The 15,515-nt window shown below is 42.4% G+C and overlaps 1 protein-coding gene across 6 annotated transcripts in view; it reads right to left on the bottom strand.

Moving 5' to 3' along the window:
- Positions 1-15,515, bottom strand: part of atp8a2 (ATPase phospholipid transporting 8A2) — a 49,651-nt gene that overhangs the window by 17,511 nt on the left and 16,625 nt on the right. For 5 of the 6 annotated variants that reach the window (XM_056364992.1, XM_056364994.1, XM_056364995.1 and 2 more), the window contains 13 exons: positions 15,344-15,471; positions 15,161-15,238; positions 14,937-15,025; positions 14,614-14,658; positions 14,325-14,400; positions 14,025-14,213; positions 13,893-13,942; positions 13,728-13,797; positions 13,528-13,612; positions 12,493-12,632; positions 11,214-11,352; positions 10,467-10,531; positions 1,675-1,847 (listed from right to left, as the gene is read on the bottom strand). In XM_056364992.1, coding sequence (XP_056220967.1) covers positions 1,675-1,847; positions 10,467-10,531; positions 11,214-11,352; positions 12,493-12,632; positions 13,528-13,612; positions 13,728-13,797; positions 13,893-13,942; positions 14,025-14,213; positions 14,325-14,400; positions 14,614-14,658; positions 14,937-15,025; positions 15,161-15,238; positions 15,344-15,471 — 1,327 coding nt within the window. The remainder of the gene's footprint in view (positions 1-1,674; positions 1,848-10,466; positions 10,532-11,213; positions 11,353-12,492; positions 12,633-13,527; positions 13,613-13,727; positions 13,798-13,892; positions 13,943-14,024; positions 14,214-14,324; positions 14,401-14,613; positions 14,659-14,936; positions 15,026-15,160; positions 15,239-15,343; positions 15,472-15,515) is intronic. The other variant, XM_056364993.1, reaches the window with a different exon arrangement.

Below are 15,515 nucleotides of genomic sequence, written 5' to 3'. Positions count from 1 at the left end.
ATCGATCGGAACACCTAAGATATTTGATGCCAACTTTCAGTACTTCTGTTCTGCTGGCATGTTTTGGTCTGCAAGAAAAAAAGAATTGATCTTTGATACCGAGCCCCAGCTAAGGAAAGGAGAGATAGAGAAATGGAGGGAAAGGGGTGCACGGAGAGAGGGATGGAGTGAAGGATAGGAGGAAAGAAACCTGGAGGCTGTTTGCAAGGCCTGTGAGACCTGAGTCCGGATATGGGCTGGATATGCAAGAGAGTCAATTACTTCCCTCCTGGCTGTACACACATACACACACACATGCACACGCACACGCACACAAAAGACGAGTGGAAACTCTTTTATTAAAACATCACAGCTGGTGCTGAGTGGAACATGACCAAAAAAGGGAACATGCAGTAAACATTGTATGAACAGAGTGCACTTTGTATCAATGGAAATGTATAATGGCAATGCCTGTGTGTGTGTGTGTGTGTGTGAGTGTGTGTGTGTGTGTGTGTGTCTGTGTCTGTGTGTGTGTGTCTGTGTCTGTGTGTGTGTGTGCACTGGTACCCATTCCTGGTGTACCAGCAGTAAGTGAGTCATGACTTTGACATTTCCATGCAGCTGATTGTATTACATTACTCCTGCTGTGCAGCCTTTTATCATCCTCATTCATTTGCTGACCGTGGGCAACCGACAACCTTTACAAACACATGCACATGTAGGTATGCAGGCCTGTGCATTGACACACACACTAACACACACTCTCTCTCTCTCTCTCTACCACGTACACAACAGAGTGAGAAAAATCTGTCTGCGGTGAGATTAATTGAATTTTTTTCTCATCGTTTTTCTTTCAGTTGCGTACTTTATAAAAAAAAAACCTATGAAACCTTCTCCTGCCAACACTCAAGCTAGACTTATGTGTTTTGGCATTTAACGAGATTCATGTCATAGATGTTGCCTAATGCGTCTGTACAGCAAAAACAGGTGCAGGACAAAATCTAGCTAACAGGGTTTTACCTAAAAAAGACACTGCAGGTCAAAACATTGAATTAAAATGCGTTTGGGAGCTTGCAAATTTCAGTAGACAACATCTCCCCTTTTTCTTTGGAAATAGGGGTTTTCCCACAACGGCACAATGATGCTGTGTATCTGTAAAAAATGTTTCTGAGAGCTCATCCTCCTGATAGATTTAAATTCCAGACTTTGTCTAGACTTCTTGCAGACTGATTAGTTTCAGTTTTTTTTGGTCACAAGACGTAAACTTTGACCTTTTTTATGAAGTTCGTGTGCGTTTACGTAGGATTTTCTGCTTTCATGATCCTTTTACGGGCACCGGGCGCTGATTTAATTTGCCCTATTTTTCCACGCTCCGTTTCAACAGCATGAAATTTCATCAAAAATGACCAAGACAAATTGTCATTTCCTTTTTGTTGAATGATTCCATTTACTGCACCAAGGATAAATTTTCATTAATGTCTTCCAAACATAAGCTCATTGAAAGCTGAAATATCAATAAAAAGATGAACGCTAATAAAGCTAATAAAGTAAAGCATCAAATTAATTTTTTTTTTTTGTGCTTTGTCAACTCAGAATTCGATACTTTTCCAAGCTTTCTAGTCCAGTGCAGATACACTGTAATAAATCCAAAGTGTGCTTTTGTATGTGTATGTGTACTGAATGAGTCCTCCCTACCGGCAGCAGATGACAGCCTTGCAAGACAATGCCAAGTCGAGGAAGGCCTGGCGGAGCTCGAAGGACAGCGCATATTTCAGGGTCTGACCGTCGATGATGAGCGCCAGCTCATTTTCCTTCCTTAGAGAGTCACCCAGCGACGAACAGTGAGCAGTCAGCGTGGCACGAGTAGCCTACCGGGAGACAAAGACAAAGAGACATGAGTTTTTCTTAAACCCGTTTGTAGTAAGGAAGATTGGACAGATGTGCTCTTTTCCCCCTCAACTTCCAAGACTAGTTAGAGAGTTTACAGTTTAGTTTAAAAAAAAAAGAAAAAAGAAAAAAAGATGTTGCAGATAGAGTCTGTTTGTTACTGTTATTTCAAGACAGCACACAAACACATTATAAGCATGTTTGATGAGATGCTGTTGGCTACCAGTGAAAAGCAAACCTCGAACCATCTTAAATCCTAATCTAATCTATAAATCTAAATCTCACCCTGAAAGTGACTCTTTTTCTTATGCGATCTGGCAGCGGCTCTTTACAAGTGACCACATGTTCAGGTTATATGTTTTTCTGAGGATATTGTGGCCTCTAAAGTGGTGAAAATACAAATCACACAAATCAAAACACGCAGACCAATTTGTTGAAAGGTCAAAACCACTGGCAGTAAATGGAAGACACATGCTCCTGGTTGAACAGGCTCCTTTCATCTGGGGAAAGAATTTGCTTCTGTGTGTGCTAAACAATTAAGAATGGCAATATAAACCTCACAGTTGTTGTAGAGATTATCACAACACGTTGATGCTACGACGTCCTGAAGGCATGTTCAACCGTGAAATCAAATCTTAAATCTTTCCTTCACAAAGCAGCAACACATCACAGCGCGTAGAAAAATGGCAAAAGAGAGAGAGAACGATAATCACAGACTGGACTGATATCGAGGCTCGTGCATCGTTCATTTACGAAAGCAAAGTGTAAATGTGTGGGAGTGTGTGTGTTTGTGTGAATGCCAGCTCGCCTGAAGGGCAGCAGTTTGGGGCAGTTTTGATGGAGCTCTTGATAATAGAGGAACAGGGATTAATAGAGAAAATAAACATCCCACGGAGATGTAATGAATTCCATGTGGAGGAGCAGGCACGCTACAGGCTACCAGGCCCACACAGACACACAGACACACACACACGCGCACACACACACACAGACACACACACACAGACTTAAATTATGATTTCCATGGCATCCCAATGTTACAGAGCATAAATGTAGTCTAATTACAACATATGTGTCGACCTTGCCTTTAGCGATCCATTAGTTGTTCACACACAGTTGTTCGGCCGTTCTTGATCAATAACAAATACAAGAAACAACAAGAATCAATTGTCAGATTTCAATTATTAATGTCAGAACAGGTCAGGCCAATTAACACCTATTTTCTACTCAATAGCTCCGGCTCTGACTTATTGTTTACGAAGAGCTCTGTACATTAAGAAGAACATTAGATGAATTAAGGTAAAAGCCATTAAGAATCACTCCACCACCAAACAGATGGAACAAGAATGTTTTATCCATCAAGCATTAGCCAGTGCTGTCGCAAACAGCTCACTTATTCTCTACCTGGGGACAGATTTGTTAGTTGTGCATGTGGAAATCAGCTTATACACATAATAAATAAGGGATAACGTGGAATGAAATGCCAAATAACATGAATTGTTTGTGGAAACATGGAAATTTCAACCAAACACACAGCAATCAGCTACACAAGACTAAACTGAAGATGAAAAAGTGCACAAACATTTGAAAATTTGGCGCCGTTAAGAATCTACATAGTCTCTCTCGGTGGGTTATTGGCAGCCATGAGACCAGAGGGAGTCCAGTGACCTCCAGAGAGATGACCCCCCTGTCAAACAATCAGCATGTGTAAGAGATAACACAGTCCACACACACAACCGCACTCACATATACACGTATGTAATACAATCACATCAACAATGCAGCCCCTCTTCTTCTTGCCAAATAGCGATGCACACGTGTTCCCTCTACACATAAGTATCCCTCCTCTTCCCAAAAATTCCCTGCTCTTGTTTTCTCAGCCTGAGGCTGTGTGTTTTCCTTTGTATGCCGGAATTCCTGTTTGCATTCACCTTTTTCCCCCAAACAGGGCAAAGGAAAACAAAAACATAATGAAAGGATTAAAGGAGATTACAGGTTGTCAGAGTTGTGAAACTCAAAGGGGCTATGTGTGTGTATGTGTGTGTGAGAGAAGTGCATGTGTTTTTATAGAGGGGTAAAACACGTGTATGCATGTATGTGCGTGTGTCTGTTTGCATGAAAGTGAACAAGGGTTGTGTGTGTGTGTGTGTGTGTACACATGTGGTGCATGTGTGAGAGATAAGAATCTGACAAAATCTTTTTTTCCCTGCTTGTCCTCACCCTGTCACAGAGGAATGGACACAAAAAGCCTCAGCTGCATCATGCAGAGTAAACAGCACATAAGTGAAAAATGACTGTATAAAAACAATGTACATGACACATGTTTGTGGTGTATGTTTGTGACACATGTTTGATCCTTGAAGTCTTGTACAACTTTCTATATGGGGTTTGATGCTGTGAAGCTCTTCCCGACATGATGTGAGCTGGAGCTTTCAGGGACAGTTGGAAATTCTACATCTACATTTCAATTTGTTTCGAGAAATTTAACGATGGTTCAGCGGTTAGCTCTCTCATATTCATTATAATATCGAGCTGCGTATTGATTGGGTCATAAAAGCACAGAAAGCGAGTCAGATACATGGATCAACCCCCACGTGAACGCAAACATTCACCAGCTTAGCACTGAGGTGCTAATACGCCACAGTGACTTGTCACAGCAGGTCCAGTAAAAGCTTTAGCAGTGGCGAAGATAACCCGGGATAATAACCAGGCTAAGTCTGCAGGGAGCTATAGAAGATTAAAAAGGTAACTAAGGTACAAACACTAGTTAGCTCCTAAAGCTAACAGTCAGACGCCCACTAAATACAGCAAGTCCAGACCTAACTGTATTCTTCTGGAAAAAAAAAAGGCCGTTGTCTTAACATGAAAAGAAACAGCTCACAAGGGTCCACGATCTGTTAGCACTTTCTCAAAGAGAACAAATATCAGACCAAAGAAAAATGCATGACTATGTAGTTTCCCTCTTTCTCACACTAAATTACCTGCTATTTTTGGAGACGTTGCTTAATTCTTTGATTGCACCGGTTTGATTATGACAAGATCTCGTTAGCAAGCATTTTTTTCACTTCCAAAATAAATGTTTATTTTTCATGTGCATCTGACCTCAAAGAGGGCAGAAACTCTAACACGCACAGACACACACGCTTTGTAAACCATGTTCACAGGCCCCTCTGCATGGAATTTTATCTGATTTATATTTGGATCACAGAATGGGCAGGGCATGGAGGCAGTTTGAGATATCACAGGTCACCCTCTCTCATTGCATACTTTGCCATAAAATGCATAAGAACAAACAAACACACACACACACACACACACACTATAAATATATGTATGAATGAGCGCAGTAAGGATGGGGGAAGCCAAATGTTGATCCATTCCAGGCCACCCTCTGCAATCAAAGAGACCTCAATCGCTAGAACCACGATAACAAATGTACAGAGACAGAGGATAAAATATACAAAAAAGGACTAAGCAAGATAAATGAGAAAAGGTACAAAGAAAGGGGGAACGACGAAGGACAAGGAGTGTGAACAAGACCAGGAAAAAGGCTGAAAGAGGGAGAGACCTGCTGAGTGAAAAGAAGGCGGAGAAAGACATTCATATCTGAGGTGCAGATTCTGTCACCAGTGAGATTTAATATACCGTTTAATTATCAGACTGCGCATCTGTGCAAACACCCACATCCTCTGCTGTCTGTGCCAGAAAGACACACACACACACACACACACACACACACACACACACACACACACACACACACACACACACACACACACACACACACACACACACACACACACACACACACACACACACACACACACACACACACACACACACACACACACACACACACACACACACACACACACACACACAGCTGACAAAAAAACAGACACAGACACACATGTGGTCTTAAACAGTGGGAGGCCTGGTGTACAAAAAGCTATTATAAATTGAGAAATGCCAGAACAATAGTTCATGCAAGGCACTACAAAATGCATGTGTGTGCATATGTGCATGTGTGTGTTTGTGTGCATATGTGTGTGCGCATAAAGATGATTAATGAGCAGAAGAGAGATGTTGTTTATTTAAGAGTTGTACTGCGGGCAGTGTGACAGGGAGAGGGGGATTGTGGGAAAGTTAGATGTAATGTATATTCAGAACTATCAGGCTGATCAGTGTGATCATGTGCTACTGCATCCAGGGTAAACTGTGTGTGTGTGTGTGTGTGTTTTTCACATCGGTATGCTCGTATGCTTCAGTATTGACTAAACAGAAGGAGACAGGCCACAAAAAATTGTGTCAATCTGTGTGTGGCATGTGCTGTGAAGGTGACAGATGGCGCTTGTCACAGCTTCAGTGGTCACAAACCGTTTACCCAGGAGGCATTGCTCACAGGGTTTGTTTTGATGCAGAGGAGCACCAAAAGGGGATCGCATTACCACTCACTCATCGCCTTCACATGGCTCTGCCAAATCTCCCCCTCCTTCTCCCCCTTTCTTTCTCTATCCAGATTTTCTATCTCCTACATGAAGTACAATAAACACTCCCCTTGTTTTATTCACAAACCCACTTCCACAAAGATAAACACCATATTTTGTTGCTTGTTCCTGCTCTCCTTTTGACTCTCCCTCTAACACACACACACACATTTTTCCCTTCACACACCACAGACGCTGTGTAGTCGCTTCCTGTGCGAGGAGAGGGTGCTGACAGATGTGGAGGCAGTGGTGTGAAGGAGACATGGAGCGGAGAATGGGCTTGGTCGGGAAGAGGACGGGCGCCAAGTCTGGCAACTGCAAGATCTACCGCGAAGATTAGCCTTCACACGCTGCTAACAGCAGAAAGAGGTTATGATATATGTGGGGTACATTTTATAAAATGGGGGGCAAGAGGTCGACTCTGAGGTGTGATTTTGATAAGAAGCTTCTGTTTTCGCTCACGTGCAGGTTACACTTCAAAAGGCCCACATGTATGAAGTAGCTGAGCCGGTGCGAGTTATTTTAAGTGCAAGGTAAGTGTTGCACTGAAGACAGTGTTGCTTTCATCCGCACCGACCACCAGTCACAACCAGAGCTCTCTGAAGTTCTCCTGATCGACAGGCATGACTGTGACACCATGTGCACACACGAGCACGTACACATGTATGCGCGTGAGAGAGAATGTTTCTTCTCTTACATCCATATGTCCAAATGTAGGTTTGCACATAGCTATTAATATGACCTTTAATGAGGTGAGAATACCAGATATCTGATCTGACTAATATCTGATTATCTGTGAGGTGTCATCACTGTGTTTTGTGTACACATGAATGTAAACCAGCATTTCTCCCCTTTTTTAACTGGCTTTTGTTGTGATGGTTTGTCAAAGGTTTTATTCTGTCTCATGTTTGTTGCATTTCATTTACACCCACTTGAAAGTGGGTGCTACAATGGTCCCAGGCACTAAAGCATACTGTAAATTCTGCACTTGTCACATGAAAAATTCCACTCATGACCCATGGTTTATGTTTCATGTCAACCAGCTGTCCCTCTGTCTCCGAGTGCCAAACAGAAATGTGTTAATACATCCACTTCACAAAAAAAGACACTCTTTCTTATCTTAAACATCTTCTACAACAGAAAAGTGCTTTATTAATTCCAAAATGGGACATTTCCTTTTGTGCTTTATCTTCTCCACAGGAACGTCTGGGTCAGATACAGGGCGGCAGCCACCCCCCCACCCCCCATCCCCCCGCCCCCGAAGCTAGTGAACATTCAAAAACTTGCTGAAGGACACATCAGCAGGGAGGACTGTTGCCATTACAGTGGACTGAAGCCAGACTTTCCAGATGAAAGATGAAGTCCTTACTCGACCAAGTTGTTTCAAGTTGCTGCTAAATGCAGCGTAATGAATGGAAAGTCTTTGTCTGCATTTGACATGAGGAAAGTCTCAAACTACGTCACACAAAATCATCTTCAGTATAATTCCAGTCATAGTGAGTGTCAAGCCAATTCTTTAGTGCACAATCTTTCCTTTCTGAACATATTCTGTGGATTTTTTAGCACTCTATTATTAATGAAGGGGCATTTGTATGACTTTTTGTCCTAACTCTAATAAGCATTAACAAAAATGTGTGATTTCGAAATTTTCTATCTTTTGTTTATACTGGAAGTCCCTTCTTTGGACAGAACCTCTTAGCAATGACCTTAATCCTCTATTGCTACATCCGCATTACAATTTATTCAGCTGTCAAGGAGATCTTTTTTGTCCCTGGAAAAATTTCTTATGAAATAGATTAGACTATGTCTAAATGTAATCTCTGTATGGAAATTTCCCAAGGAAGACAGGCATAACATATCCTTAGGCTGCAATTAAAGCTTATAGACAAGAATTTCAAATATGTATAAGCAATATACAATGGTGGGAAAAATGACAGAAAAAACTTTTATGTAATCATCTGTTAAAGCCAAATGTTTTTTCTGACCCAGACTATATTGACCAAACAGCAATCAGACTGAAATGTTTACTGGAACAGTTCAGCACATAACAGAATATGGCACACAGGCTGCTAATAAAATCTTCCAAACTATATTAACAATGATCCACTTACTGTTCTAACTGTATTGGTTTTGTGCTAAATGTATAGATAACTCTCAGGCTAAAGTACCCTTATTACCCTGAAATGTTAACCCTGTCCAAATCCATTTACCCAGCGTCTAAGTGGCTTTGCATGCTGTCTGGCTTTTGACAAGCAGTTCCCAAAGTCTAGGAGCTTCCAGACACCTCACTGATACATGTAAGAAGGCCTAACACTTCACAGCAATTTCTTTTACAAGAGGTTTGCTGTAATACAGGAAAGCAAAATGATCATAGGTGTGAAGTTGTGCAGTTAAATTTGATGTCCTTACCAACATTAAAATCCTTTTATGGATGCAATGTTAACCGCACAGGGGTCGCTAATGTCACATTCATCACGCTTCAGACTAATAAAAACAAATCACTCTACAAACTCACAGTCCAAGACACCCACCACTTCTGCAGTGAATTACATGAAGCAAGAAAGTTATGAATGTAAACAAAGATGTCTCTACATCAAGGTTTAACACACACTTTGGGGCCACAAACCGGCACTCACACACAAACCCATAAACAAATACACGCAAGCACACACAGACACACACGGTGCATACGCTTAAAATTTATGAGCCTTAATCTCCCCCATCTCACATGTAAACAAACTTTGTAAAAGAGAACACACTGTGATTGTGTGTGTGCGTATACTTGTTAGTGTGCGAGTGTCAGCACATATGTCTGGGACTGCGCGTGAGAGTGTGTGAAAAAAGAGACACCGAGACACATAACGTCAATCAAGTTACTTAGGTAAAGTCACACATGAAACCTGAATGCAAAGAACACATAACTGGGGTAAAAATCTAATCTGGAGATAAAGCATGTCTCAGATCTCAGTCTAACAGGAACATCAATAGGCTTAACACATACAGTCTGTGCAGTCTGCTGGCTTTTAGCTAAACATAGGTTAGACTGAGAATGTCATGAGAACCGATACTTTGGTACCAGGTTGTCATAAGTACCACAGGTACCGAAGGTAAAGAAAGTGTCGTAGGTACACCCTGACAGCGTCCTACTCTGACATCAAAGTCAAAGAGAAGAAGGCAGGCACAGTAAACAACAACAGCAACACGTGGAATGACGGCGGCAAGTGCAGCAACAGGTCTGCTGCGATGTGCGGATAAACAAAAACGCACCAAAACTGGCGTATGGAGATATTGGTGTATTTGACGCAGATCATCGGGGGACAAGTTATAGACAAGATGAAGCCAGTACGAAAACGGTGCCACAGAGCATTTCCAGTGAAAGCAGGAAAAACCTCAAACTTATCTAAGCACCTCAAAGACAGACAGCCAGACATGTGCACAGAATTCAAGGTGAGCGAGTTTCAGTTGGTAACTTTATATTAACGTGTCAAAACTTTCACGTCCTGAAATGTTACCGTTATTGTTTGTGAACTGGCGTCTCTTGTAGCAAAGCTCCACACATAACGTTCACAAAGGCTAATGTTAGCTTGTTTAGGCTAACACGGCGACAGATCGTAACGTGAACTGGGTGCTCGCAACGTTAGCAGGAAACCACCATTACCGTTCAGTTTGTCGAAATTTAACAGACTTTTTAAAGGAATATTTTCACATTACATTCAATTTAAACTACTGCTTGCACACTGACTATATGTAGGTGTTTGCATGTGTGTGTGTGTCACAAATAGAGTGAGAATACTATTTATGAAAGATACCGAAGAAAAGGGGAAGGAAAGGAGGGAAAGAAGTGAAAGTTCTATGTTTGTCTCTTTTCATCCCTTTCTCCAAAGGGACACCAGAGACTTTAATTACCTGCACCTGTAAGCATACAATGAGCCACACCCACCAATCTGCCAGTGGACCACACCCTAGTTCCCACGGTAACCCTCCTAAGACCCCCTCCCGCCCCTCCTACTGCTACTGTAAAACACACAACACACAAAAAGTCCCAATACTGTACAATGTGTACACAGACATGAGGGAAGGAGGTCAGCAAGAGGAGGAGGAGGGTCTACTCACATCCAGAGAGTCCTCGTTGACGATGATGAGGGACATGCCGTGTGTCACCAGACGACAGGAGTAACCTGAGAAACAGAAACCGATAGTGGAAGGTAGAGAGTGGGCGGTGGGAGTGAGATTAGATTTGCTCAAACTCAAAACACAGGTGGAAAAAAATGGTATCATGTTCAAGTGAGTCCTGCTTCACACACACAGCTACCTGATCCCTCTGTCGTCTATCAGCCTGCAGTGTTCTGCTGCGCATACATCAACTATGTCATGCTCCAATTAAACATAGCAACATAGCTGACCACTATGCAGAAAGCTAACACAAGTGTTAAAAAACAGGAGAAAATCATGTTGGAAACTAAAGATGTCACTTTAACTATAGACAAGTGTGTGGAAAATGAAAGGGGATTAGTATAGGACCGAGAAAGTCCCAACTGAACAGAAGATTTTGTTTTTCAAGCCTTGTTTTTTTGGACATCTTCCACAAACCGACTGCCAAGAGAAACTAATGTCATAACTGTCCCCTCTACCACTGGAAGACTGGCTGCTGGCACATTTCGCTCAGAGATTGGAGGCATGTCTGGCATTTCACAGCCCACATAATTGAATTAACTCCACAACACATACAGTTTCTTACACACTGCTGCACGCCAGTCTACAGCTTCCACCCTATCGCTGCATTCATATAAGTCACTACCCATGTGATCTAAAAGTCGTGTTTTATCTATAGTGTTTTATTTTTAGATGCTTTCCACTCACCTATGTTGATGGCAGTCTCCTGCTTGTCTCCGGTGAGGACCCAGATCTTGATGTCAGCCCTCATCAGAGTGGCGATGGTCTCTGGCACGCCAGCCTGGAGACGGTCCTCTATGGCTGTAGCGCCCAACAGCATCAAGTTCTGTCGGTGGAAAAGAGGAGCGTGAGATATGAGATTCAAAAAACATTGTGAGAGCGAAATGTGGCACAAAGGAGGGAAAGTAGGTTAGCATAAATCATATTTAAGCTACAAGTTCAGCCAGACATCACCAGCCTGTATGTGAGGGCTCTTTCTCTCCAGAGAACATCATCCATATCTAATTTAAGGATGAGAACGATGCCAGCGGGCAGCTCAATCTAGACCTCTGTACCAACTCTGTGTCTTCGTGCCAAGAAGTAACCCATTACCTTTCCCTCCTTGCTTTAATTTGTTCAGCATTTAAATGCTCGTGTACCCTCATTAGACACACTCGGACGCACACACAAACACTCGCACAGACACACAAGTTAACACTACTGTGTTGTTGACTCCAGTTTTATGGGGCTTTTGGCAGGCTGGCGCAGGTAATTACCCTTGTGGTCTCCCAGTCTGAGCTCCCCTCCTCCTCCTGCTTCCTCTTTTTTTTGCTCTTCACTCACTTTTCTCACCTTGACTCTCTCCTGTAAATCCTTGGTTTTCCCACCTATAAGTTCAAACCTCTACTGAATAACTCTAAGCTGAAATCTGTTTCCCACTACATCAGCGTTACTTTACTGACAAACAAACTTCCATAATGATCGACCTTCTCCAGCACACCAGGATGTGTCCTTATACTGTGATGAAAGGAAAGAAACACAATTTACCCACAACTGCGCTTCTGAGTGAGCATTGTTAGGCAAGTACACCACGGTTGTTAAAGTGTGGAAAATAATGGAGCCACTCTGCCACCTGCTGGCAAACATGAAGCGTGTGTGTGTGTTTGTGTTTGTGTGTGTTGGTAACCGTTATGTTCTTTCTGCTTTGATTTCATATGAATCTATCAATACCTCTTATTCAGTTTCATACGTGCTACAAAAAGAAGTTTAGTTAAAAATAACCACGTCCACCTTGGAAAGTTTACCTGGCAATCGCAAGCACAAATTATCATTAAAATTCAACATTCTGGGGTGTAGACTTAACGTTTAACTGTTAAGATAAAGATCATTTAAGATTGGCAGGCGCTTTGCTTTCACCAAAACATGTCACATGAGGTCAGAGCCCAAATCACACACATCACTACAGAGTGAGAGAAGGTGTGTTTACCTTTTCCAGTAGTTCATAACACTCCTCTAGCTTCTGAGCACGGTCCTTGAGTACGGTGCTGACCCGATTGTATTCCTTCAGCCACTCCTGATAGGCGCCTTCCTCCAAGTCCACATAGGCAAAACAAAGAGTTCTCAGGCCTGGGTGGATCAGAGGGGAGGAAGGCGATCAATCACTGTGGTCATGGAACAGCAATAGATCATGTTTTTAAGTGAGGGTGAATAGTCCAATGTTTTTCCATTGGAAAGCTGAGAAGCTGGCTGAAGGGAGGAAACCCGGGGGCCAGTAGGTCTGATTTGATTTAAACCTTAAACTGTAGTGGGGTTAAGCAAGGTCAAGTCTTTAACACTCTGATTTATATTGAAGATCAGATCACAAAACCTGTCCACAAAGTTCTGAGTCATAGTCGAGTCCTGACATACAGTGGAGTCAAGAAGTCTAAGACGCTCTTTTGGACCCTACAGTATTCTTCAGTATGCCGTTTTAAAATTGCAGCACCCTGTTCCAAATCAGTCTCTGTACTCTAAATTTGTACAATTAGAGCGTGTACGCTCCTTATCCTGACTGCATGTGTCACTGTCGTTCAGTGTGACCAGATAGCTATTCAGATAGTTTGCCTGAACTTGTGTAACTATGCTGTGGACGTTAGCCATCTTCTTCTGTTTGGGCTTGCACGGGAGGGGGCAAGTCTAGCAAGATTTTTCTATTTCGCCTAATCACGCCTGATGCCATCAGATGTTTGACTCAAGTCTGACTTGAGTTGAAAGTATGTGACTCAAGTCCATTCTTCTGTGAAGCCGTGTGCGGTTCTGAAAGCACCAGCTCAACAAAACGATGAAAAAAGCCTTTGAAAAACAAGACAAAAGCCAAAACATCACCAATACAGAGCAAAAAAGTTACACCTGAGTAACAGTGAAGCAAAAATAATAAGAAGAGATGTTGCAGACACAGATCACTTATCAGTAACAACATCAACACAGAGAAAATGAACATCTAGTGAAGCAAAAGAAGCGTTTTCAGGTAAAAACTTTTTACCTTCAGTAGCAAACTGTTCCAGATGAGCAACAGTTAATTCCTTGTACTGGGATGCCTCAGTCAGACGTTCAAAAATGACATTATCCTGCAATAACACAAAGAAATTACCCCCGAATTGAAATACAATGCCTTATGAAAAATAGTCTGGAGACATTCGGAGTACTGACAGCCAATGATAATGGATAATGAGATAAACATACAGCTCCTTTGCAGTACAGCCGTAGCTTCCCGTTGGGGGTCCTGACCACCACAGACATACGTTTGCGGTTACTGTAAAGGAAGCACTGGGTTTAGTTTCAAAACATACTACAGTCTTATATCACAGAATTATTTACTGAGTGAGAGGGATATTTATGGGGTATTACCTGGAAAACTCCAGCACATTCAGCAGCTCGTAACTCATCTCCTTTCCTCTCTGAAATACACAAAGAAACGTCAGTCCCTGCTGTTACAGAGAGCAGCTGTTACTGCAGTGAAGTGCACAGATACACACTTACAGCTTCAATGATGACAGAATGCGGCGTCCTCGCGGTGAATTCAAAGCCAAGTCCTTTGGCCCCCTTGACCAGTGCTCCTTCATCTGGCGAAGAGGCCTGGTAGATGATCTGGGTGCCGTCTCTCTCCGGGACCACCGTGTGGCACACTGCCATCATTGTCAAGAACTCGCAGATCTGAGGTGATGTAGGCTGAACGCACACGTGCAAACCAGAGCAGACACGGTCATTAACACCAGAGTCTAGTCATAGCAGATTTGGCTTCAAATAAAGAAATATGAGAGAAGCTTCAGAGACACCTACATGGTCCTTCTCAATGTTTTGGATGAGAGTTGGGTCGTCAAACTCTGTAGAGTTATTGCTGCTGGATGGCAGATTGCTGTGAGGGGGAAAAAATACAAGAAGAATTATTTTAGTTATTGCGTAGGAAAAAATCATATTTTTGGCCTTCAAGTGTCATTGCAGGCTTCTAATGTTCTGATCAACGCATACACAGTAAATCCATTTCTGAGAACATGCAGAGTCTAAAATGACGAGGAGAATAACAGAAAGAGAAGAGGGAAGAGACGGGCAGAGGAGAAGGTTTACCAACCTGAAGTCCTCCATCGAACGATCACAGTCAAGATCAGGGAAGTGGCTGCAGTGATGAATGAGGTTGTATTGCAAAAAGGAAATCAGTTCAGAATCAGCTTATGAGTTGATTAGTTCATTTGTGCACCCATGCAAGAGTTCAGTCAACTGAATTAATAGCAGCTCATTCTTTACTACAGGTTAGTCTGAGACATGAATTAGGTAAACAATTAGAGATTAAAGGAAGGTCAGTGCAAAAGTGCATTTAGTGGAATTCTAAGCTAATTTTCCTTTAGTCGGAGCGAAGAGGCAAGAATGTATTTCAAAAAAAAAAGAATGACTGACCCATATGTTATTCCTGCGATGGTACACTTCTTAAAGTGCATGACATTACAGGTCAGAGTTCCCGTCTTGTCGGAAAAGAGATACTTCACCTGAAAAAGACAAACAGCCCACAGGCAATGAGAGCTGACACCGCACGTTTTAACAGGCCTGTGTTAACTGAGACTGAACATGTAATGGTAATTCTGAGCTTTAGCCAATGATTATGAGGAGGGGGAGGAACTGACTTGGCCCAGTTCCTCATTTAGATTGGACGTTCGAGCCATGGCCGGTGTGTCTGTCTCTGAGTAGTACATCTCCACATCCTGAGGAAAAAAAAACAAAGACACAAGCAAAGTTATCAGGAATATCTGACCGCCTGTAGTTAATCTATTTGATAACATGCATTATAAAACACAGATGATTCATACCCAGTTGATGAAGAGTGCCTGTGTGAACTTGACCACCTCCAGGGTGACCAGCAGGCTGATGGGGATCAGGTTGTTGTACAGGATGATGAACGTCAGCAGGTTATATGCAAAGTTTGTGGAGATGTCACCTGCACACGCACACACACACACACACACACAATAATCCCTCATT

The sequence above is a fragment of the Seriola aureovittata genome, chromosome 20 (assembly GCF_021018895.1).
Source record: "Seriola aureovittata isolate HTS-2021-v1 ecotype China chromosome 20, ASM2101889v1, whole genome shotgun sequence".
NCBI lineage: Eukaryota > Metazoa > Chordata > Actinopteri > Carangiformes > Carangidae > Seriola > Seriola aureovittata.
This window is presented reverse-complemented; position numbering and strand designations above follow the sequence as displayed.